This window comes from Petromyzon marinus, chromosome 50 (assembly GCF_048934315.1).
Source record: "Petromyzon marinus isolate PM22_M1 ecotype Great Lakes invasive population chromosome 50, UKy_Petmar_22M1.pri1.0, whole genome shotgun sequence".
NCBI classification, from domain to species: domain Eukaryota; kingdom Metazoa; phylum Chordata; class Hyperoartia; order Petromyzontiformes; family Petromyzontidae; genus Petromyzon; species Petromyzon marinus.
Genome location: NC_133716.1, coordinates 10,752,477 through 10,777,954, shown reverse-complemented (window position 1 = coordinate 10,777,954; position 25,478 = coordinate 10,752,477). Strand labels below are relative to the sequence as shown.

Below are 25,478 nucleotides of genomic sequence, written 5' to 3'. Positions count from 1 at the left end.
AGCAGGGGGACCTTGCGGGCGCTGCAGGATTTCAGTCCTTCACGGCGTAGTGTGTTACCAATTGTTTTCTTGGTGACTATGGTCCTAGCTGCCTTGATCATTGACAAGATTCTCCCGTGTAGTTCTGGGCTGATTCCTCACCGTTCTCATGATCATTGCAACTCCACGAGGTGAGATCTTGCATGGAGCCCCAGGCCGAGGGAGATTGACAGTTCTTTTGTGTTTCTTCCATTTGCGAATAATCGCACCAACTGTTGTCACGTTCTCACCAAGCTGCTTGGCAATGGTCTTCTAGCCCATTCCAGCCTTGTGTAGGTCTACAATCTTGTCCCTGATATCCTTGGAGAGCTTTTTTGGTCTTGGCCATGGTGGAGAGTTTGGAATCTGATTGATTGATTGATTGCTTCTGTGGACAAGTGTCTTTTATACAGGTAACAAGCTAAGATTAGGAGCACTCCCTTTAAGAGTGTGCTCCTAATCTCAGCTCGTTATCTATATAAAAGACACCTGGGAGCCAGAAATATTTCTGATTGAGAGGGGGTCAAATACTTATTTCCCTCATTAAAATGCAAATCAATTTATAACATTTTTGACATGCGTTTTTTGGGATTTTGTTGTTGTTATTCTGTCTCTCACTGTTCAAATAAACCTACCATTAAAATTATAGACTGTTCATTTCTTTGTCAGTGGGCAAACGTACAAAATCAGCAGGGGATCAAATACTTTTTTTTCCTCACTGTATGAAGCTCTTTCTCATAAGTAAACTGGCCACAAAGGCTAACGAAGTGGCTTATCACGTGGAAATTTATATCAGGCAGAGGCTCTAAACGCATGTTGATTCTAAATGTGGAGGCAACCGAAGGACCCGAACAAAAATCTGCATGGCCACAGGGAGAGAGACATGCAACTCCAAATATACAGGCATCAGGGTCGGGATCGAACCCACGACCTCCTGTATACCAGGCGAGGTAGTTAACATCTCGCCACCACAGCGCCCCAGATCCCAGCCACAGCTAGCATCAGTGTCAAGTCCTCTTCACCAACCGACATCGACTAGCGTGGTGAAATTTGGTCAAACAATGTCCGTGACCAACATGGTGTGGGGCAGCCTTCATCCTGCAGCCGCTTGACAAAAACTCTGAATATACAGGCATCGGGGTGGACCTTCTGTATACCGGGCGAGGTGGTTAACATCTCGCCACCGTGGTGGCCACTGATAAGGCCGTCAATGATAAGGCCAGGCGGCTCAGTGGTAGAGCGAGCAGCTCGCCATTGGAAGATTGCGAGTTAAAGTCTTGGTTTCAGGTTTACTCAGGCCATCCCTCCCTCTGGGGTAAATTAAATGTGTACCACGTTGTGGGGAATTCAACAGTTGTTGTCCTAGAGATAGATTCACTCCTGTAATATGAATTGGGATTTTCCACCACTGGCTCAGGGCTGTAATAATTTTAAGGATATTTAGTTTTTACAGCACGTAATTTATGCAAGTGCATCTCGCAAACGCTGCGCGATCCGCAAATACAAAGGCCCCCATACATTACGATTTTTTCAGCCAAATGAATGGATGAGTGTTTATTATACGTGCCAGAGGACACTGGAGCAACCGGAGGAAGCCCCACGCGTGCAAGGGAGGCAACTCGCAAACAGGAGATGAGTACCGCCTCAATGCTCATTTGAGCAGGAGATCACTCTGACTTTTTTTGAGCGTGCTCAGAGCAAGGGGAAATCTTAGCACAGTCGAGTTTTATGATTTGAATTATCAATGGTAAACGTGAAAACTCGTGATGGCACCACTGAGACCCTGGGTCGGAACTTGGACGGCCCATCCGTGATCCATGCGGGTTCTAATACCAGTCTGTCTAATGGTTGCCTTATAAAAAACCCCAAATATATAAAAATTTGGTTCTGTACTTAATATCTGCTTGGAAAATATGAAGATATATCCGTTTGTCTGTCATGAATAAAAACCCACCAATCTCATAGCAGAATGCGGTGCAAAGTGTGAGCCCATATTGTGTATAAAACGACAAAAAGGCCACTTGAAGGGTTTTTTAGAAGACGTTCTTGGAAATCATTTGCGCAGCTGTTCCCTGATACACGGGATTGCGGCGCTATGCGATATTTCCGGATGGATTATTTCCAACGGCCATAGTGCAGTGGAAATAAGATTGGGGAGGAGAGCAAAAATTTCCTGAGGTGGCCGGGTGGCTCACGGTTCAAAGCGCTGAGCTGGCACATCGAGATTCTGGGTTCAAATCCGAGCAGCCGCACGCGATTAAACCAGGCTGTGAAGTTTGTTCACATCCACTCCCTGTTGTCACTCAACCGTGGCACGCCAGCGGTGGTGCTGATCAGCAGGCCGTTTTTAGAGTTGGCAGACGCCAATTTAGTGACCATTTTACGCTCTCGACTTCAGCGCGTGGGCGTCTGGGGCCGGGCCCATCACCAACAGGCCTGGGTGCCGCACGCCCGTAATCTGGCCACTTGGGGGCAAGTACGGTGGACTGTACAGAGACTACTGCACGCTGTGAGACTCCCCCGATCTGTTTAAGCTTCAAACGAGACACCGCGACCTGTAATAAGCGCCGCAGCCTCTGTCCATCGTGCAAAAACGAAAAGAATAAACCCATCAGCAGTTCTTGACGAAGTGCATTCTGTTGTTTTGTTTGCCTTAAGTCACAATCAATACAAATTTGGGCAAATGTGACCAACTGACATGCACATAGGACTGGACCTGTTTAGGCTGAGTGGCAGTATATCAAGTAGGTTGCATACGTGTGTGTTATTTGATTTCCGCTCACGGCCACCAACACCAGTGACGATTATCTGAACCGGTCCTGGGCTTCTCCTAGGTCGACTCAGTCTCAAATGAGTACCTGGTGTGGTGTGTAAACATCGCCACTTGGGTAACAAAGGCGGTGAGGTGTGGTGCTGGCCACCCACCCTCTCGTGTGGCGTGCGGCCTTCATATGTGCTACTCGCTCGTAGCACTTGCCCCAACCGTATGTTAAGGCATATACGGGGGATCTTTGCCTTTGTTATTTGAGCCCTCTTCCTGCCCTTCTGTGGGGGTTTCTCCGGGCACTCCGGTTTCCTCCCAGACATGTGAGTACAGCGACAGATTCTCTGGATTCCGTCTGTACGGAGCTCTGTTTATGCAATGGTGGGGGGTTTTCTCCTCTGTCTGAGAACACGTGTTCCACTGGAATATCCGTTCCACTCTAGGAAAAAATGTTAAGGATTTTTTTTTTAAAATTGTAGTTATTAAAATGTTTAATCGCCTGGGTAAGTTTTTGAGATGGGGCATCTCATTCGCAAGGGTGCCTGGAGTGTCGATGAACAAATTCCTGGTAATGATGTCTACAAACATGTTAAATCTCTAACTTTTATACGTATATATTTGTCCCCCCCTAATTCGTTTGCAATAAAGGAATCGTTATTTGCGAATGAGCATATTACCCATAGGCTAATTGCGCTAGGGGAGCAGGTATTCACCCAATATGGGCGAGAGATTACCATATTTATTTGCCCCCACTCGTTCGGTCGCTCCCACACGAATCCTCATTCATGACAAACGCTCAACAATGACACGGTTACTCTGACTTCCTGGATTTATTATTTTCTGGTCCTCGTCCAGAGGATGTTTGACGCAGTTTCAAATGAAATGTCAGATGTCTCTAATCACGAAACTTGGTTTTGAGGATTGTTCTTGAACTCACCCGGTGAGCTGAAGCAGTAAAACAAATCGGTGCGTAAATGTGACAATGTAATTTGTTTGGCTGTGTCAGCTGGTGGAGGGTCTTAACGACACAAATTCGGCCAGATCTTTACATGGCCGAACCCATGAATCGCTCATTGATGGCAATGGCCAAACATCCCAAAGTTGCGGCCATCTCCTGCTCATCGGGGCTTTGCCGGTTTAATAACACGCTTAAGTGGACACATGCGCGTCACGAGCAAATATCGGCGTCAGTGAAGCAGCAGCTGTAGCTGCTGCCCGTGGCGATTCGCTGTCGGCCGGTAGTGCAACTTCCCCTGGGGGCTGCCCACCCATGCCAGCCAGGGCGTGCGTCATTCAAGTTGAACCGGCACCTGGCTTGATGGATTAGACAGAGCGCTACGCGGCCTGCCGGTCCCGTGCGCGCGCCCGCCCGCCCTATGAATTATGCACGCGCCGACTCGTGCCGACTCGTGTCCGCGTCTCGTCGGCGCCGCGTGTTTTGCGCGTTTGTTTTGTTTTGACTTTCGAGCGAGTGAGTGAGGGCGCGTGTTTGATTGCGGAGGCCGCGTGTGGTGAGATATGAGCGCGCTTGGCACCGCGTGCGATGCGACGATAGAGCCGTGCGCTCGGCGCTCTGGGCATAACGCATCTTTGATAATAATTGCCCGCGTGCGTGTGTTTTTTTGGGGGGGTTGTTTTTCTGCCGTTGTTGTTGTTGTTGGTGCTGCTGCTGCCGCTGCCAAGCGGGTAGAATTTTCGAAAATGTTTATCGGCTTTCTACCAACGTGGAGCTGCTGAGCATGGCGATTAGGCGGAGACGTTGGTAGGTTCTTTGCACATGCGGAAAGTAAAGGTGGCAGTCCTGCAATTGCCCGCTCACGGCACTGTTGGCAGAAGGGCCTCTCCGTTTGAGGAAGCTCTGGTGAAGCCCTTCCAGAGGGTATTTGGTCTGCTCTTCCACGCTGGAGAAACCTCTCAGAAGACGTGGTTAGTATCCACGCGTGGAAGGCTTGGGGAATTTTGCAGACTCCTGGATATGATACGTGAGACGCAGAAGAAATTTCTGAATTTGTGTTTATTTTGCTGTTAAGCCAAATGTGTGCATTTTGTTTGGATCTTTCGGTAAAACCACGTAGATAGAAAAAATAAAAAATTGTGTGCATTGTTCACTCAAATAAGCTGCTGCGACCAGCGTGGTGAAACAAATCCTATGACTGGTACGGTGTGAGGAGGGCCTTCATCAAGCAATAGATTGACAAAGGGCTGTGGATTGTTATTAAATCTAACCAGTAGCAGGCACACATTGTTACGTGCTGCTATGCATGTGCTGCTATATCTGGCATGAAAGGGTCATATAAGTGTATACTTTGTTATAATTTATTATTGTTCATCATTATCGACGATAAAACGTTCATGACTCAAGAGGCTGGCAAGTCAGTTTCCACCCACGCAAATGACTCAAAAATGATTTGGCCAAACATCTTAAGCAGGAGGCGTATGGAAAATGTCCTGAGAATCGGTGCACATGAACTGATTTCATCGCTCCATCTCCTTCCTGATGGACGTTCTCTCCGGACGCGTTATTGAGGCAAAAACTTCTTCCAGAAAAAAGAGTTTTCAAACCTTTTTAAAACAGTCTGCCACAGCAGCAGACCACGCTTTCCCACCTGATGACGGACGCTTGTGTTGCGCCCGAAACGTCGTGATTCATTTTATTTTATACCTACGTGACTTTACCGAAAGAACCAAAGAGTAGAGAAAAAAACAGTTCCGAAAAGATCTGAATCTAAAAAAAGCACAATTGGCAGGAGGACTGTTCCAGTAACATGCAATTGTCGTGTACCTGGATAATTTGAAGAATGTATTTGTTTTGTTAAACAAACCATAGCCCACGTGACATACGTGTTTTTTTTCTTCCAACAGCGGTCATGGGTTGCCCGGTCGAGGTACCTTCTTCATGAGAGAGACGCGCTCTCATCGCCCCACGTTATTCACTTGAAACGGATTGCATGTGGCAGTGGCTGTAAAGGTCTTGGGCATTGACAGGGTTCACCGAGTGTGAAATCCCCAACGGTGTTGCTTGTGTGCGCCTTTCACTGGACCGTAGCACGTACATGAATGCTCATTATCCCAAGTGGCAGCCTTTGAGGTTGTTGGTTGTTATTTTGCGGGATATCTCGAGAAACAGTGACGGCGGTCAGAGTTTTCCTGAAATATGGCGGGGGCGGCGGCTGCACCCTTGGCGAGAAAATTCCTCAAACGGCGGGGGTCATCCGAGGCACGAACCCAATGAACACTAAGAAAGCCATATAGCCTTGCATATAGCGCGTGCGTGAAACACATTCCCCGTGCTGCTAGCATTGTACGTGCAGTGACACCGCTTTAGCGCCGTGGCGGCGAAAATATGTTATCTCCCCTCCCTGGTATGCAGGAGGTAATTTCTGAGTTCAGTGATCCTGACGATGCCTGTTGTATATTTGGCACTTGGCGTGATCCTCTCGCTATGTGGCGGTCGCTTTCAGTTTTCTCCGGGTCCTCCACCTTTTCCCTCCACATTTAGAACGAACATGCATTTCGGTTGTTTGGCTGTGTGCTATAAATTCCCAAGGGTTAATCGCTTGTTGCAAGACGTTCATGGTTCAAATCCGATCGCCGCCCTAATTACAACTGTAAGTGTAATAACCGTAAAGATTTGCTTCACAGTGAACGTTAAAGATCCCGCAGGAGGAGGCTATTGGGTACCAGGATATACGATGCCGAATTATTTCGTTAAATACCAAAAGTGGCAACTCTTTAAACGCTCTCTATTGGAATATTTAGCCATTTTTCCTTTTGAGGAAGCGAGGAAAAATGTACTTAATTTCCATAGGGTTGGGCTCAAGATACCCGCTTGCTGTACTGCCATTTCCTGGGGTGCCTTGTAGCCTGGTGGCTTTGGTGAGCTGAAGTTTGAGTAGTTTTGCACGTGATCGCCCAACCCCCTTGACTCTCGAGCCGCCGGTTCACGCACGTGCACCACCACGCTCGGCGTGAATTTCAATTCGTCATTACAGTGGCAATTTAAACAACAATAATTATTCCAACAAACCAGTCGTGTTTTTTTTTCCGGTCTCGCAGGAAATCAAGATTGGGCGTGCTGATACCTTTAATAGCATAAAACAGCCCCTAATTACGAATGCGGTTTATGATCGTCGCAAGGAGCAAGTCAGCGTTGAAAGTGTCTCCATGCATAAATGGTTGTGGGACTGCGCTCATCACCTCTGTTTTTGGCTCGAGCCAGTGGTTGAAATTCCACATTCCTGTGCCAGGGACCAGCCTCTGCATTGGACAATTGACAAACAAGTTCACTCGTAATTACAAGGGTTGTGAATTGAAACACCACTGGGGCATGGCTTGGTGCATTATCCCTTCCGGGTTGATAAAATGAGCAACGCGTTTGGGGAAAGTCAACAGTGAAGGGACGCTTATTGCGACCTCTTAACTCGTTTGGAATTTCAACCATTGTGTCAGGGCCTCCGATGGTGATTAAACACTACTTACAGCCCTTTGTCAATCTGCTCTTGGATGGAGACCTCCCGATGCCATGTCGCACGTGGAGATTCATGGACTTTTGTTCAGCGTGCTAGGTCGGTGCGTGGCTGGTAAAGGGGGCCCAGAGCTGGTTCAGATATCAATCGCCACTGATTGTTAGCCGTGGCCACGAATCAAATTTAAGTCGTCGGGTTCAGAGCACAGTGCATACGTGAGATTACCACTGCCTAATACTCATTTGTGGCCAGGTCGCTTCCGACAAATACGTTAATACCTCAGTGGGCTTTATCTGATAAGATAAACATACTTTAGATTTACTTGTATATTTTTTTAGTTACTTTTCTACCTTTCCTATACTTTGCACTCCTATTGTGTTCCTGTATTGTTGTTGTAACGTTCTGACCAGCCCCTACTGGACATCGGTGATAAATCGTTTTATAGCTCATCGGATTCCTCCAGTAAAAATAAATATTCTGATTCTAATTTGAGCTCAGAGACATTATCGCCACTGTAAAGCAAGCTTGCCTGCTTTGCGAATCGTGCAACTGGGCTTGGCCCAGTTTTACCACAGCAACCTTCACAGGACCAAGCCAGCACCACCCGGGCCATTGAGCTGCATGGCTAACTCTCCCCGGAGAGCTGTAGGCTTTAACCGGGCTGCCTTCGGCACCAGTCGCGATGTCTTGGGGTATCCGCGGAAGAGGGGCGGGTGGTCATTGTCGTCTCTCTTGTAGATCAACTTAAGGGGCGTGTTTGCGAAAAATAAATAAGTAAGCGGTGAAAAATTCAAAATTCTAAGATTTTATACTTGGGATTGCATAAGCTAATTTGAGCGTATATATATGAATTCATTATCATCCTTCTGGCTGCAAAGAGAAGTGACAAGGAGCGAGCGAGGGGAGAGGGTGGGAATGTGGAGGTGAGCGGCTGGGCCTGAAAAGAAGCGACCTGTACCAGGCCCCGTAAAGAATGATCCGGGACGGTTCGGCTCCCATTTCCAATGGCTGCGGAAAAGCAGCATCTGACTTCTCAGGAATGTGTGTGCGCCATAAATAGTCGCCACAGCGACATTGCTCAGGAGCAACGCTACGAAACGCGAGTCGCGCAGACGGCCCACTGCGTTGCGGCAGAAGTTTATGAGGCAAGCCATGCATGGCTGCGTGGCTCGGCCGTAATAGTGGAACAGGATAAAAAAATTAACACAGGAATTTCCCTTTGCCGCACTTTGCGAATTAGCTAGCCGTTGCAGAACTCTCTTTGCCGCAGATCGTAGATTGCCGGAGCGTGCCATCACTCCGGGCCGACAGTGGGAGGGAATCTGAAATCTCTGCGCCTTCGTCTGACACGCTGCGTGCAAAGGAAGTACTGGAACGTCGCCCGGTGCCTGCTCTTTGAGCGGACCTGTCCGCTTGCACGTGGCGTCGCGTTCCAGACAAAGCTTCGACGTGCCCCCGGGCCGGTCGACAAGGAGGCCCGTCAAAATAATGTTTATGTCACCCATCGTTCTCGATGCATTTGAAAGTGGTAAAGTTACGTGACGGTAATAGCTGTGGATTTTGGGATTTTTGTAGAAATGCCCACGGCTGTTTGATTAGAGGTTTTACCCTCCAGAATTTCATCGAATAAGCCTGAATGAGGGGCACTTTTTGTATCTAGAGTTAAAATGTATATTTTTTTACATTGCGGTAAATGTGGCCGCCACCAATAGCTGCCGAGGTCAAGTGCTCCCATTACATGCAGCGTGCGCTAATTTGAAATGCATTTGTTCTTACGAACGTGATTTGACATGACGTATCATGAGCTTAAAAATTGATGCCCCTTTAAGCCTCAACCACGACATGCCTAGCTTGACACGATATTCATTCACGCAAATTTAAATGTGATACAGCATGACTGATATTAATCCAAGTGACCCGTAATTGTCTGCTTATGAAGCACCCATAAGTCGTTCAAACAACACAAACCCACGGTGGAGCGGTGGTGCAGTGATTAGCTCACTGCGCCATGAACCCGGTGACCCGAGTTCAATTTCTGGCCGTGGCTGAAGTCTGTGTTTAGTGGCATCCCACCCGGTAGTTGACCCCCTAAACCACACTGACCAGCATGGCCATGCACGGTCAAACAACTCGCCACTACCGCTGATGCCGAACGGGGAGGTCTTCATCCAGCAGTTGATTGATATGGCCGACAGTGGAACATTATTAATATAATGATCGAGTCTCTTTTCTACACAACGTGATAGGTGGCGGATTGCTGCGGTGGCTCGTCGCTCTAATTTGGTCTGAAAGCCACGGCGAAGGCTTGCCTCCTTCGCCGGGCCGAGTTCACTCGGCGGACCCCCTCAGTAGGTGTGGACGTTAATATTTATCGGCCCCTCTGGGCGGATATTTATGAACTGGCCGTGAACCCTGCTCATTGGGAATTCTGCAGCGCCACCGCCTCTAAGCGCCGCGCCGCCGAACGAAAGGAACGTGGCGGAGAAGCCGAGAGCGTACGGACGAAGGAAAAGGTTAATGATCGTCGCGGAGGGAAGTCTCCTGACATTTCTCATGTGCGCATAAATATTTACGGTCTGGCACAACCAGGGGGCGGCTGCCAGATCCTTGGATGAGGATCTGTCCCGGCAATTAGGCGGCGCTCGCCGAACTCGCGTATGAACCCTGCTGTTTTGTTTTCCACTGTTTTGGGAGGCTTCAGGAACAGGTGCACGCATATATAATCCCTTTGTTGCTTCTCTATGGGTTTTATTCGTCTCGCTTGATAGTCTGGCTGGTGCGCGCGCGTTGTGTGTGTGTGTCTTTACTTGGCCTGTCGCTCCGTGCGCTTTGCTGTCTGGGGAATGGTGGCGTCTGCGGTTATCGTGCTGCCGCGACTGAACCTGAAAGACCCGAGTTCGAATCCCAGCCGCGGCTAACGTCGGTGGCGAGGTTTATCCGAATCCATCCTCAGCCTCCAATATGTCGCCTTGAAATGAGTTCGACCTGGCACGGTGTGGAAACATCGTCGCTGGGGAGACAAAGGTGGCCGGTTGTGTTGCCGGCCACACCATCCCCCTGGAAGATCACTTAAGCTCTCTGTTCAAATAAATAAACACGTAAGGAATAGGCTGACAATTTTTCATCCACAGAGTTCATGCTGTTGTTTAATTAGAATTATTTCACAACAGATGATAATTTTCTGGATTGGAATGCATCTGTGAGGACGTACAGTCCAGTGAGGGGATGGCATTAAGAAATTTGTTCGTGGGCAGGAGCTCGGTGGATTAGTACATCGCAGGATCGTGAGAGATGATGACGATGTTGACATACTGGCTGATGACGATGTTGACATTATATTGGATTCACTCTTTTTATTCCTTGGATTATTTCATCAGTATTTCCCACAGGTAGTGCACAATTAAAATCGTCACATGTTCAGAGAATTTGCCTAAAACCAAATGAAAAAGATTTTCAGGAGGCACAGTAATTATCCACTCAACCGTTAATAAACACAGCCATCTATGAAGACTGAGGGGGGGAAAAAAACACGTGTAGAGTTGGGCTGCTTTATATAGCCCACACAGTTGTGACTATTGCAAGGCCCTGGCGTGCAGGCATCGTTCGGACCTGTGTGTGTTAATTAGTGAAATGAGGCAACGCACCCACGCACGGTAATGCATTCTGGTCGTGGCGCGTTTCGTTCAGCGTGTGCCGTCCGACGTTTCGCTCCACGTGCTGGGGGGGCTTCTTCAGGAACTGAAATGCGTCGGACAAATCCTCAGAGAGCACACAGGTGCATGCCATAACCACGCCGGACAGCTCGACGGCACACTGCTGGATGGAGGCCTTCCCATCCTGTTTCAGTTTTAGGGTATTTTATTTTACCCACTGCAGTTGCAGTGGGCTGAAGCACTGCTTTAGATATCACTCGCCACTCGTGTTATCGGTGCAGTGACCCAGCTAATTAGTGTTGCGGGCAGTGCAGCTGCACCTGGTCTCATGGGCCGGAGGGGCCCAGGCATGAAGAGGGGTGGAAATTGGACAGGCAGACAGCCCCATTGAATTCCTCGCACGAAGAACCCATGGCCAACCACGCCACACCACCGTATCCATGCCTGGGAAAATAAACTCTGGTTGTCGGATTTTTACGTGCATTGTAGAGCTGTGCTATCTGTGAGAAATTTGATGACTGAAAAGAGTCGGATAACACAAATATAGTCGCAAAAAAAGTCTCACCTCTGTTCACGTGTATGTCGCTGGACGGGAGGTGATGGGCAAGGCTTGGTGATGTCAGCATCATCATCATCAGTTGGATGTGGATTGTCGGGGATTTACCACCTTCGGGAGGAAGGATGTGGTTGTGGCCACCATTTTAAAAGGGTCCCAAGTAAATTGACCACGGGGAAAAAAAGTAATCGAATGGAATTTTAGGTCGATTCATTTGTCTAATCGACCAGTCTTCCCCAGCTCTCACGCATTGTAAATACCCGTAACACCTTCACTGCCACGGATGCCTTGCGTTGAACTTAAAATCCCTGAATTTAAAAATACACGAATATGTAAAAAATCTAAAATCGAATCGGCGAGGAGTAGTTGTGTAGGACATTGAAATACTTCACGCATTGTCGAGCCGCTGTGATATATGTTTCCCTGAGCTCTGAGGCAGCGATGTGCATAATTATTGCTCCCAGCTATTGTCTAATGCACATATCATGGCAGCAGATGACTTGGGAATGGAATGTCAATGCAGAAAAATCAAGGCGCGCCTTGTATAATGCGTCTAGCCCCGCTCTGGGAACAGAACTGCTATTTGTGTTTAGTTTGTTGTCCTTCCCCCGCACCTCCGATTAGCACGGTTGGCTACGTACGGTGATAAAGAAGTTCAACGCACGTACATACCGAAGCCGACATCGTTCTGGAGCGGGCTTATGTTTCGGCCATGCTCACGTGAACTTATTCGGACAAGTGTGTCTTCTTCCCGAACCAAAAGACAATTCTGAATATTAATTTATGTAGGAGCAGCCACCACCCATGCATTTGCATTCTGCTAAGCGCTGGATTAGACCACAACAGATATTGCTAAACGGGAGACGTGTGTGTGTGTGTGTTTTTCCACACGTGCTTCGTGTGCCTACATCAAGGTCTCGTTGCATGTGCTCATGAGGATATTCATTGCAGTGGTTAGCGCTACGCTGCGCTACGAAGTCGGCGACCCGAGTTCCATTCCCGCTCACGGCCAACACCAGTGACGATTTTCTGAACCGGTCCTCAGCCTCCCCTCAGCTGACTCGGACTCAAATGAGTACCCGGTGCGATGTACAAACATCAGCACGAGGGAGACAAAAGCGGCCGGGCATGGGCATTGGCCACGCCCTCGTGCAGTGTGCTGACCTTTGAAGGTGCTCGCTAACAGCACTTGCCCCAAAAGTCTGTTAAGACTATAGGGGGGGATTTTGTCTTTGTGTGTGTCCGTGTGTATGTGTGTCTGTATGATTGTATTTGCATGCACGGGTGCTTATCTTTACGTCTCTATATCTGCCTGTCTGTATGTGCTTATTTATGTGTGAGTATGCGTCCGTATCGTATGCATACACACGAGCACGTACGATCTCAGCGTGTGTGTATGTGTGCATGCATTTGTGTGTATCTTCATGTGTCTATATATCTCTCCGCCTGTATGTATTTATGGGTACGTGAGTGTGTACGTGTATCTAATGTGGTCGTGCGGGTAGCTGAAGTGTCAGCGGTTAGTGCATGGCGTATCTCTGTCATTTTCAGTCAGTCAACACACGGCACTTGGGTCTGTACCGTGACCTCTTGCCAGCGAGCCTTCGACACGTCACGTGGACTCAACATGTATCTAGCCTGGCGCGAGTGCTGTGGTGCTGTCACCGCCAATTTCAGGCAAATGGCGCCTGTTGTTGTATTCATGAGCTTAGGGCGGGAGAATCCAGGAACACACACCAGCATAATTAATTGTCAATTTGCATGAGGATGAAAGCATAAAAAAATGTGTTCCTTTTTAATAACCCATTTCTCTGCTTCAGGCCATTTCCTAATGAAGAGACCACGGATTACAATGAAGACATTTACAGAAGCTTGGAAGAGATGGCCGAGTAAGTATGTTACTTGGCAGATGTGACACTTTTGTTTCTACTGTAATCAACGGTGTGTTGGTAAAATGAGCAACTTTTGGGAGCAACTAATGATGGCACGAACCATCACAGAGCTGAATTATTCATGTTGAGATAAAATATTGAGATTTTTTTTTTACAAAAAATCTTATATTTTGCGTCTATGCATCAAATTGCATTGCAATTAAATGAGTGGCAGGTGAAGTGAAGGCCTTTGATAGGAAAGTATCTGCAATATTTTATTGCAATGTCACTGTCTGCTGATGGTAAAGCTGTTTTTCTAATTTCGTCAGAAATTCCACTGGAGTGTTTCCAGGCAGACAAGGCCCCCAGTCAACCTTCGCTCAGTAGGAGGTCACTCGTTCCTCTCTTCTCCCATTCTAGTCTTTAACTGCCTTGCCCCACCTATCTGTGCTGTCGAATCCCTGCCGCTGCTCAAATCCAGCTCAAGGCCTTCATTTTTTCCTGTGCCTATGACTGACTGCCTCTCACTCCCAAAGACTCACTAAGAGACCCATAGACTCAGGAAGAGACTCATAGAGTCACAAAGGGACACGTAGAGTTACACGGAGACCAATAGACTCGCACAGAGACCTATAGACTCATGGAGAGACAAATAGGCTCGCACAGATCCATACTCACAAAGAGACCCATAGGCTTGCACAGAGACTCATAAACTTCCTGCCCCTATTCAATTTCAGTCTCAAGAGCTTAATTTCCCCCTCTGTCCCTATGACTGACTCCCTGTCTCTGCAAATAAATAAGTCCATGGTTTACATAGAGCAGTCTTGAAATGCGGTCGCATTGAGCGGCCTAATGGTGAGCGAGTTGGAAGGAGTTCAAAGTTGTATCGCTTTAGCGGGAACAAGTCAGCCTGCTCACGAGCTCATAATGTTCGACTTGGCACAGGCCACAGAATCGCTTCCCCGCCAAACACTGTGCTCCAAATCTGCATAGGTATTTAGCTGGTAGCAAACAGCATGATTATGTACTTCCCTGCACAGTTGGCAGTTCCTTTAATGTTTAATTTGCAAAGAATTTGGTTCTCGAACCCAAGTGCTCAACTGGCAGGCTCGTGTGTGCTCGTTAATGATGTTCAGTGTGGATCCCGTGGGATGACGTCGTTGATTTCTTCCTCCAATTCCGCTCTGTCATGTTCAAAGCAAGAGAGGCAAGCAAAATCACGCTCATGCGCATGGAATCTTATCACGCTTTACAACGTGCGCCCTGTCCCCAAAAGTGTTGGGTCAGTAGCACGGAAGCCAGTGGGTAGCTGTCGGGACAAAAACGTGGCTTGGTTTTGGGCAACCCTTTGGTCAATTTGGTTTGTTTACTGTAGACTACGTTCCTAATAGCCACACAGCTTCCTACAAAATTGTATTTACATTTCATCATCTTATGCCAGAGTTCTTGTGGCCTCATGTTAAAAACAGACAGACAGGAGAGGCAGACACACACATGGACAGAGCGAATGCATTAAATGCTTTCAACCTTGGTTGCAGAGGGTCAAACATAGCCGCGAAAAATCTTAGAATCGGCCTGAATTTTCTACGTGCGCCACGTCACTCTGTGGAGCCGTTCAGGAGTTGAGCTCGCTGAATTATTGAGGTTGGTTTTGTACCAGCGACCGAGAGTCCCCGGGCGGCCGGCTGTTAAATTCACGGCACGAGCAGGGCGGCCTGAACAACCAGCGGAGAAGGTCCATTTCCACCGTTCCTCCCCCGGGACGTGATTGAACTGCGGACCTCACAGTGGCACTCCGTGTCAATTCGCCGCCCATCGCTTCTTGAGGGAACCGTGCAGCCACTGGCCCAGGTGAATGGAGCAAGCCAAGTGGCCAGGTCGAGCCGGAAGGCGAAATAATTTCGAGTCTGGAGAACGCGACGCGTCCGAGGCCGAGCCGGGTTCAGCAAACCTCTCTGCGCCAGGACAGCGCCGCTTGTGCGGTGGGCTAAGAGCAGGGAAACGTGCCCGAGAGGCCCCTCCACCGCGGAGACGGAGCAGTGGAATCGGCTCGCGTGCAGTAGCCAGGTGGATTGTTGCACTGCAGAACCGTTAGAGATGGCGGCAGCGGCTTGGGGAGTGGATAGATCATGTCCCGCACCTCCGATTATCACAGTTAGTTAGGTACGGTGTGGAAGAAGTTCAGCATACATACATACATGGCGGCTGCTGATGTGCTTGGGCTAAAGGTTAATCTGACTTGAGGGAAACATTCTAAGAAAATGTTTAGGGAAAAAAAAAACAATCCATGTCAGTAATATTAATGTAATGCTTTACGCAATATAATATTAATTTATTCCAAAGAAAAACAGAAACTCTCCACTTATGCAATAGGCACGGATACAATCCCCCATGAGTTCAGCTTTGTTAAACAACTCCAGCCACCCTCATTGCAATCCACCTATGGATAGACTGGCCACCACCACGTACGGTGCGGAAGAAGTTGGACGTACACAAATACGTAGTAGTTTTCCCGACTCTTTCGCGCTGGCGAGACAGCATGGAAGAGTAACCGCGAGGGTACCCAGCGTACACCACGGTTACGTGAGGCACACGCGGGGCGCACACGTTCACCGATAACACAACGGCATCCAAGGGACGCGGACGGAGCGGCGAGCTCGGGTTTTTTGCCGCGGAGGTGCGAGCGATGATGGCCGTGGCCCCGCGCGATCGCGGGGACAGCTTTCGTGGGCTCGGGCAGCAGCAGGCCGAGCGGGAGGAGAGCGCACGCCTTGCCCGATGCGCCGCTAACGTTTGCGCGCCTCCCCCGGCAGTGAGCGAGAGATCGAGAACGAGGAGGAGCTGTACGACTGCGTGCCGTGCGACGTGGAAGGGGACGAGATCTACGAGGACATCATGAAGGTGGAGGCGCATCCCCCATCGGTAAGTCACCGGCACCCCCTCCCTGGTGCCCACCTCATCTCGCCCACGTCCCTCTTCCCCCAGCACTGCAGCTCCCCTATCCCATTGTTAACTTAATGAGAACTTTTGAATTCAGTCATGGTCTTCGTCTAGTCAATGACAACCTGTATGTATGTATGTAGAGCCTCTTTTGCAGCGTACATAGCCAACCATGCTAATCGGAGATGCAAACTTGTGGATATTAGTCAAGTCTGAGTCTGGGGATTACATGTCGTCACTGTTAATCTCGTCGACTAAAATAGACAAACGTTCAATCTGCTGTTTAGTTTTTTCAAATTACGGGGTGTTAGGGGCTCACAATTTTTTCCCCATTGGATATTATCAGGTGGGCCAATCATTTAACTTGGTAAATCTTTCTATTTACATACATACGTAACCAATCACAACGTTTTGGTCTCTTCCTCGGCGCTCGGCGGACGTGATATTTCTAAACTCGAATTCATAATACTAAACGATAAGTTTGTGTCTTCAGACTCGTTAACTTCAAGTCGTTGCAGTCGGCCGTGCTCTTCGTCTTAGATGGGCAGCAGTCATAGCAATCGCCACTCCCCACGGAATTTGTAAATTCATAGTCGGTCGTTGAATTAAAAAAAAGAATTCAAAAACCCCACTTCATCGCTGAAAATTGTCATCACTAATTTCATTCACAGTCTTAACACTTCCACCCTCACCGCAGCCAACGCCTCCCAGGGGGTTCATCCAGACTTAGGAGCATGTCCTCTAGACACCCGGGTCGTCCTTCCCCCGACCCCACCTTCATAGCCGTGCCCTGCTGGCTAACTGTCGGCTCTTAATTGGGAGCGACTGCTGTGTGTGCTGCTAGCGAGGTGCTGTTCAGGGGCCAATGACGATGGTGGCAAAGTCTTAAGGGGGATACTGTTCTGAGTGGTTTCATATTTCTTTTTGCCAATTAGACCTTCCGTCTCCCCGTTAGATTTTTGGCCGTATCACAGTCGGGAATTTTGTGAGTTCAATTTCCAATCGAGGACGGATCTTGGTTCATCATCTCTTGGACGTCGACAAAGCGGGTGCAATACAACGTCGCATTGTGAAAATGTCAAATGTGTGAATGTCGGTAGAGACTGATAGTTATTCCATGCACAATCACTGCACTGGGTGTGGGCATAGGTCAACTGGTCAGGGCAGATATGTGATGGTCACTGATATGACGTTTAAATTGAGTTTCTTCTTTTTTAACCAGGTGAGAACTGAAGAGACCAGCATGAGTCTCATATGCGAAAGGGACCTGGGTCATTCCTCTTCCAGTAAAATCCCAATTGAGTCATTTGCACTTTACCATGTTGTGGCAAATCAAGTGGTCATTCTTTGGAGAGACTCATTCCTGACGGGAATGTGGACATTCCACCTCTGGCTAAAGCACCACCAATGGAGAAGTGCCCAATGCTTTGTTTGGGCAGGGAGACGCATTACTTGTTTTTGACTTTTATTTATCCTGCTGCCGACTTCGCAGCAAAGTAACCCATTTAATACTCGATATAAATGATGGGAAACTCACCAGACAGGAAAGGGCCTGCAGGCTGGAAACAAATGAGAGTATTAATAATGAAGAACGAAAACTGTGATTTTTCAAATTGTTGAATGACGAGAAAACCCATCACAACGGACAAGTTAAAGCAGCTGGAAATAAATAGATTTAAGAAAAAATACCCAAGGTCTTCCTTACAACCTTCCTCAATTCACGAACTGTGAATGTGTGCCAATTTTGTCACTTGTGGCCACAATTCTCTGAACTCCTTGAGTTGTGGTCGAAGAGCCAAAATGGTCACAAGCGGTGATTTCTAGACGGCATGCTCGTGACCATAGGATCGGTCCTCTCAACTTAAAAGAAGTAAAAACACACATGAGCTGGGTGGATTATTACATCGCAGGATCGTGAGAGATGGCTATGGCTTGTGGAAGGCCGTTATCCAGCATTGAATTGATCACGGCTGATGATGACTCTTTCAGACAGCAGAAAGACAACAATGAGGGGGACTGTGTTACGAATGATCAGTACGGTGTAGCCACCATTGTTTGCTGCTACCGCTGTCATGTTACAATCATGCCTTTTGCCATCCCCATTGTCGATGTAATAACTCTGATTTAACCCCTGCAAGTAAGATTAAGCATGAGCATTTAATTCTCTGAACCCGTGGCCTTCGCGCTGATGAACTCCTGCCATTTACTTCCAATCTACAGAATTCCCTGAGAAGCGTGGAATCTTTTGGTCCCAATTAAACCTTAATTGACCCTTAATGCCGGTGCTAATGGCAGCGATGCTCTGTTGTGCCGCCACCTTTAACTGTCGCTGCACTGCCGCACTCCTCTTTGTTGCTGTCGTTATATTTCTTGTTTGTCTCTCCGCGTGCTCGTTTCTGTCTCTGACTGATTGCTGCGCACCCCCTTGGCCTTGCTTCCCTTCCTGCTTACGCTCTCCTTGCCGGGGCTTGCAGCTGCGACCAGCTAACAGCTTTACGTCTCTCTGCCCTACGCTGCAGAAGCGCCTGGTCCTGGTAAGCCCCCTTGCCCTTCTCTCCATGTTTATAACTCGTTGGCGTCACCGTTCGCCTTACCGCCATTTCCAGTTCTCTATTGGTGCTTCAGGTTCTGAGCTCTCGGATGAGGCCCTGGTTGCTCGGAGGTCTGAGGGCTGAGCTGACAAAGCTGAGATGCTGAGTTCGAATCTCTCTTTTTGTGTATCACAGATCCCGAGCACAGCGCCAAAGCCCCAAAATGCCAAGCGACCAACAACACGGTTAAATTTCGATTTAAAGCTTTCGTGACTGTAGGGATTCATATACTTGGTTTTTCCCGTAAAGTCACGTAGAGGGGAAACAATAATGTTTATTGTTTTATATTTTTATTATTTTATTGTTTCCCTTCTACGTGACTTTACCGAAAGAACCAAGAAAATAACACGGTTAAAGTAATAGACAATAATTTACGCGTTTCTCAAATTGAGCAAGTTTGTGAGAACTTGGGAAGAGGGATGATGAGAGGGAATTCCCAATTCGAACAGTGCTGAGGTCAGAATGTATGGCATCACGCACTCTTGCCTGTCCAGTGCGTCGTGAATGAGCGAGAGCGAGGGAAGGTGCAGAAAGAGAAGGGTTGTGTCCTGCAGAGCGCCGTGGGAACACAGCGCGGATGGGAAGTGGCAGTCTGGTAGATCAAGTCCTCGACATGGGTTAGTGACACACGGCCCAGCGGCAGTGGCATTCCCCGCTTGTTGTGGAGGCTCGCGGTTTGAACCCCGTCAGGCCGCCCCTGGTTATTCCTGCAGAGGGGCATTCACCAAAGAGTCTTCTGTGCCCTCTGCTTCACAGTGGACGTTCAATATTCCGTGTAGTAATTTGAAAACAGCGGGCGATTTTGTGGTCCTGGTGTAGCACTTCCGAATTGTCCAGTCCAGTGGTGGCACATTAATTGTTTAAAAATAAACTCAGTCAATTCAGGTGTCAACGGGCGCACAACAGTGGGTCGTGGAGACTTTTTGTAGGTAGATTTCTTTTAATCATCACTTTTATTTTAGCCCGTTCCAAACTGCCTCACGGGGTTGGCACCTTCACTGCTGTGAACCTGATGCTGATTTCCCGCCAAAATCAGGGGTGAGAGGGCAGGAGGGCGGGGCCTACCTGTTTACCTGCCTGGGTAAGCATTGAGCTCTCATCAGCCACCTTAGCTGGGGATTCAGTTTATAGCATTTTGATGACTATTTTAATGGGGGGGGGGGGGTGGCTTTTATCCGACTAACTGACACTGGCATCACGATACAGATACGGCAAATTTGAAAATTACCGTGAAACTTCTGCAGACTGTAATAATAATAAATAATAATGCAATTTATAACGCGCGCAAATTTGCGGACCTAACAGCCGCAACTCAGAGGCGTGGAGCCAAGCTCAGAGTCACTCGAAAGCGTGGTTGTAGAGGTGAGTTTTTAAGTGTCTCTTGAAGGAGGCGATTGAGGTGATACTGCGAATGTGCAGAGGGATTGCGTTCCAGACTGTTGGGGCAGTCACTAAGAAGCAGCGCATAGACGTGACCGTCCTGGATCTTGATATCAAGAGGAGGTGGTGAGTCGCACTGCAAAGGCATCTGCCGTGTGCTGTGCTGCAAGTCGTCAATAATGAAGAGAGGTACGAGGGGCAGGCAGATGTGAAGGCATGGTGGCAGAGGCAGGCGATCTTGTATGTGACCCTGCTGGCAATGGGTAGCCAGTTGAGGGTACGGAGACAGGCAAGTGAGTCGAGACGGGGATGAGTGCGTGCCAGGTGGTTTTGTAGTCATTGAAGTTTTTTGAGGTTGCCACAGGAGGCTCGGACTAGGACGGAGTTGCAATAGTCGAGGCGAGACCCAACTATGCAACATGCCAATGTGTTGGCAGTTTCAGTGGAGATGAGAGGACGTAGGTGTCTGAGAGCCTTCAGGTGAAAGTTCCATGAACTGATGATATGATTGGTTTGACGGTCGAAGGATAAAGTTGAATCTAAGAGGACACCGAGGTAGCTGAAGTGATGGGTGAACCTGATGCTGTGACCAAAGATGTGTATGTGTGTTGAGAGCGCTGATGAGTTGAGACGTTGCCTGGTACCTAACATGATGGCCACTGACTTTGACGGTTTAAGGGCAAGGTTGTGTGCAGAGAACCGCTGTTGCAGGGCAGTGGTGCATTCCGAGAGCCTCTCAAATTCAGACGCATTGGTAGAATTGATGGCGGTGAACAGAATAGTGTCGTCCACATATGAGTGGTGCATAACACTGAAGCTTGAGATGAGGCGGCCGATTGGGGAAGTATAGGCTGTTAACAGCCGAGTACGGAGCAATGGGGGATGCCACATAACGGTCTTGTTTCAGGAGATGTGGACGATCCCACCCTGACAGAGGATTGCCGATCATAAAGGTACGACAGTATCCACTTGAGTGCTGAGCCACATATACCGAAGTCGGATTTCAGGAGGGAAGTAAGGAGCGAGTGGTTGACGGTGTCAAAGGCCGATTAATGTCCAGACTTACGAGAGTAACGATGGAGTCGGGAGTCAATAATCATTAAAATGTCATCGAGGACTCTAGTGAGTGCTGTTTCTGTGGAGTAGTTTTGACGGTAAGCGGACTGGAAGGAGCAGTAGTTTGGGGAGGAGGTGATGTGGGGTTTTAGCTGGGCGAGGGCGAGTCTTTCGAGGAGTTGAGAGGTTCGAGAGATTAGTGATTGGACGATAGCTAGACGGGTCATCAGGGTCGCGACTTGGTTTCTTTAATAGGGGGGGAAACCGGGCCAGATTTGAGGTTGGATGGACAACACCCCGTAGAGAATGAGGCATTTGCGATGTTCCTGATCATGATGGCGAGTTCCGGAGCACATTGCTTGAACAAGGAACCTGGGAGGACATCGAGTGGAGATGACTTCATGTGGAGTGATTGAATCAAAGAGAAACGTCTTTTGAAGACACCGGCTTGAACATTGTTAGAATTGTGTCTCCGTTGAGTGCTTTCAATTTCAGAAAACGGGATGGGGTACAATGGTGCGATGTGAGGGAAGACGTGCAGGAGTTTGCGATGGTCATCAGTCTGTTGGTGAAGTAAGTTTTGAAAGAGGTGGCAAGTTTCAGTGAGGCCAGGGGATCGCTAAGGTGAGGGACCATGTTGCTACCAGGATGTAGAAGATCCTGGAGGGTTTTACAAAGGATGCGTGGTTTTCCTGTAGCTGTTTTGATGCGTTCTTCAATGTAGGAGGAACGTGAGGCAAGGATAAGGTCGTTAGTTTTCCTGCAGGCAGCTCTGTAGGCAACTCGATCAGCAGGAAGACCACTGCGGGACTCGATCCTCTCAAGGTGCCTCCTGATTCACTTAGCAAGGATGGCGTCTCTTGAGAGCCAGCGAGCGTCGTGGGAAGGCCGCCTCGTGGTTCGTGGTTTTAATGGAGCCAGCTTGTCCAGCGCTGCCTTCAGGTCAGCTTCTAGTTGAAGAGCGCAGACAGTTGGATCGGATGATGGGGATAACATTGAAGGCGAATTTGCGAGGAGGTGCTGCAGAGTGGAAAACTTGATACCCTTGAAATGACGGGAGTGGCGGGTGATTTTAATGGCGATTGGCTTGGGAATTTGAAGGGTCGGAGTAACCAGTTTGGAAAACTCCCAGTGCAGTGATGCATCTATCCTGGTCCGAGGCACCTTGCTTCATGACAGCCTTGCGCAGTAATAAGGGGCCATCCATTGAGTACGTACGCATGGAGCGGGGAGGGGGGGGGGGGTTAACCCAAATGTGTACGCTTGCGTATGGGGGGTCTTCGGACAATGTGCGTACGCATAGGAAACGGGGGGGGGGGTGAAGCCTCGATAATTTGTCTACATTGGCCTTCAAATGAGGCACAGTTCAGTTTCTCCAGCTGTCAGACAACAAGTACTAGCGGGAGAAGTGGGACTGTGGGAGAGGTGTCACCGTACCCCTGACTGCAGCTATAACGGAACTCAGCAAAATAAGTGGCCAAGGTACGCAACTTAATTCTTGAATTATTTAAAGGCGGTGGACTATCTGTTTGCTTCAACACGTTAATATTATTTATCCTTGATCGTTTCTGCGTGGATTAAATATCGGCCGTTCTATAGGATTGGGGGGGGGGGTGCGTCAAGCGTACGTACGCAGGTGGGGGGGGGGGAGGTGTTAAAAGGTACGCGTGCGTACAGGGAGGGGGGGAGGGGTCAAGTTTTGACAGATTTTTGCGTACGTACTAAATGGATGGCCCCTAAAGCCGCAGATATCCAAAGCAGTCAATGGTTATGGGAGGAGGAATTCACGAGTGAATTTCACGGTAGCGGTAACCATAGTAGTGGCCAGAGAAGAGTGATGCGTTTCAGGATCCACCTGCTGATGAAACCGCATTCTCAAGTGCGGCGAAGTGAGGTACAGTGTTCAGATTGATCACATTATAATCATAGGCTCGGGTACATTTGAGTCATTCGTTCACTTTCTCGTATGATTCACATCCGTCACTCGCTCAATAAAAACCTTCCATTTACACAGTATTACCACTATAGACGAACTCACTGCAGTAGACATCACAGTGGTTTCTGCCGAAGCTGGAATTTAATGCCATTTTCAATTGCTATAAAAGAAACCCCATCACATTATGCTGAGTGCTGCACTCCATTTGGCTACATTCCAGCTCTGAGAATTGACCGTAATTGGATAAACATTACATTTATGTGCGACCCAATGTTACATTTTGACTTAAAACATTCGTGACTGCAGGAATTCATATTATTGGTTCTTTCGGTAAAGTCACGTAGATAGAAAATACAAATTTTACAAAATTATAAATAAACTAAATTAAAAATAAAAGCAGAAAACCTACGACGTTTCGATCGCAACACAAGGGGTCTTCATCAGGCCGCTTGTGTTGCAATTGAAACGTCGTGAGTTTTTTGCTTTTATTTTTAATTACATTTATTTGTTATTTTATTTTTATTTTCATCTACGTGACTTTACCGAAAGAACCAAGAATATGGGACCCAAGGTCACTCGAATGATTTTCAGTTGTAGCTCTGATACTTCCACTTCCGTCGGCATTTTCTCGAGCACAAAAGCTCTGCATTACTGTGCGAGCGATCTGGATATGTTGTGTCTTTGGCGTGATGGTGATAGAGATATAGCATAGGCTGCTTTGACAAGCAAGTTATTGGTGCAAAATGTTGATGAGTCGTCATATCCTGCCACATTTCCTCGACTGATCTACCAACCTATTGTACAGTCTGAATCCATACTCTTTGGTTCTTTCGGTAAAGTCCCGTAGGTAGAAAAATAAAACAAAATAAAAAATAGTCTGAATACAGTTGCGCAAATGTGCACCATCACTGCTTCTTCGGGTGGGGAATCTTAAAACATATTTTCTCGCTCAAAGAAACACTTAACGATTCAACAATTGTACTCTGCAGGACCACTGTGAATATAAAATTTCTCCTGAAATATTTATTAAAGGCTTCCTATGAAGTCATTGTTAATCCCTTTCCCTTGCGTTGCTCTCAATCCTTTGGAAATTGTTCATGAGGCGACTTGAAAATAACGGCTGTTGTTTTGTAGTTGTTTAGGGCAATGCTTCATTTGTTAAAGCCACCAATTTGGGATGAATCGCCTCACACCTTGTGTGGTGAAACTTTGGCCACTAAATGAAGATGAGGGTGGAAATATTTCATTGAATAAGTAAATAAATAAGTAAACGAGTTCCCTCCCATCGCCTCATGAATTGAATAAATAAACCTCTTTGATTATCCCCCATCTGGCTCTCTTATGCTTTTAGTACTTGCCTGATAAGTCTTTTATAAAAAAACAAATCAATGGTTTCACGAGTCACACACCCTCCTGCTCAGCGCCCTCCTGGCCCCTGCACCTGGAGCCTCGCTTGCTTGGCCCTGCGGTGAAGGGCGAACGGAGAATCCAATTGTCCAGTGATTGATTTCCTCGCCGAGATTTCAAGAAGGTGTGATCCTCCCTTTGCCAGCAACGCCACCCCCCCCCCCCCCCGAGGGTGGTTTGTTGTGATTCATAGTTGATTTTTTTAGTCGAAGGTCATGTAACAAAAATCAGAAATCAAGTGTGCATCACACTGTTGGCTCTGAAAATCTCTACGTGAACCGTTTTTGTTTTATTCTATAAGCGGCTGATTGTTAAGAATCATTTTAATATTGTGAGCAAGATAGTTGAGATCCAAGGGTTGACTGGGTAGCTCTCGGGAGTTAAAGATGTTCACAATAATTGAAACTAAACTATTTTTATTTTACCAGGTAAGGCCCACTGAGCTATATTGCTCTTTTTCAGAAGCGACCTGCCCATCACAAATGATAGCTCAACAAAGTGGATTTTTACATTGAAATGTATAGCAGCCAAATACTCGAAACGCATGTTTAGAACTGTGGAGGGAAAAACCGGAAGACGTGGAGAAAAATCCACGAGACCACGGGGAGAGCATGCAAACTCCAAGTATACAGCAGGTGTCAGGGTTGGGATCGAACCCATAAACTCCTGCATACCAGGCGAGGTGGTTAACATCTCGCCACCAAAAATAATGTGCAGGCATACGTTTGCTTGCACAGGTCTGTCTATTTTATCGCTCGTGGTTTCCAGATGACAGCCTGATGTAGCAGTTACTCCTAAGCAACATCTTAAGCATTTGTTATACCATTCAAAGAATGCATA

The 25,478-nt window shown here is 47.8% G+C and overlaps 1 protein-coding gene across 13 annotated transcripts in view; it reads left to right on the top strand.

Moving 5' to 3' along the window:
- Positions 1–25,478, top strand: part of LOC116953091 (guanine nucleotide exchange factor VAV2-like) — a 232,420-nt gene that overhangs the window by 116,769 nt on the left and 90,173 nt on the right. For 6 of the 13 annotated variants that reach the window (XM_032972920.2, XM_032972924.2, XM_032972923.2 and 3 more), the window contains 3 exons: positions 13,278–13,346; positions 16,142–16,250; positions 18,743–18,802. In XM_032972920.2, coding sequence (XP_032828811.1) covers positions 13,278–13,346; positions 16,142–16,250; positions 18,743–18,802 — 238 coding nt within the window. The remainder of the gene's footprint in view (positions 1–13,277; positions 13,347–16,141; positions 16,251–18,742; positions 18,803–25,478) is intronic. The other 7 variants (XM_076074863.1, XM_032972932.2, XM_032972931.2 and 4 more) reach the window with 2 other exon arrangements.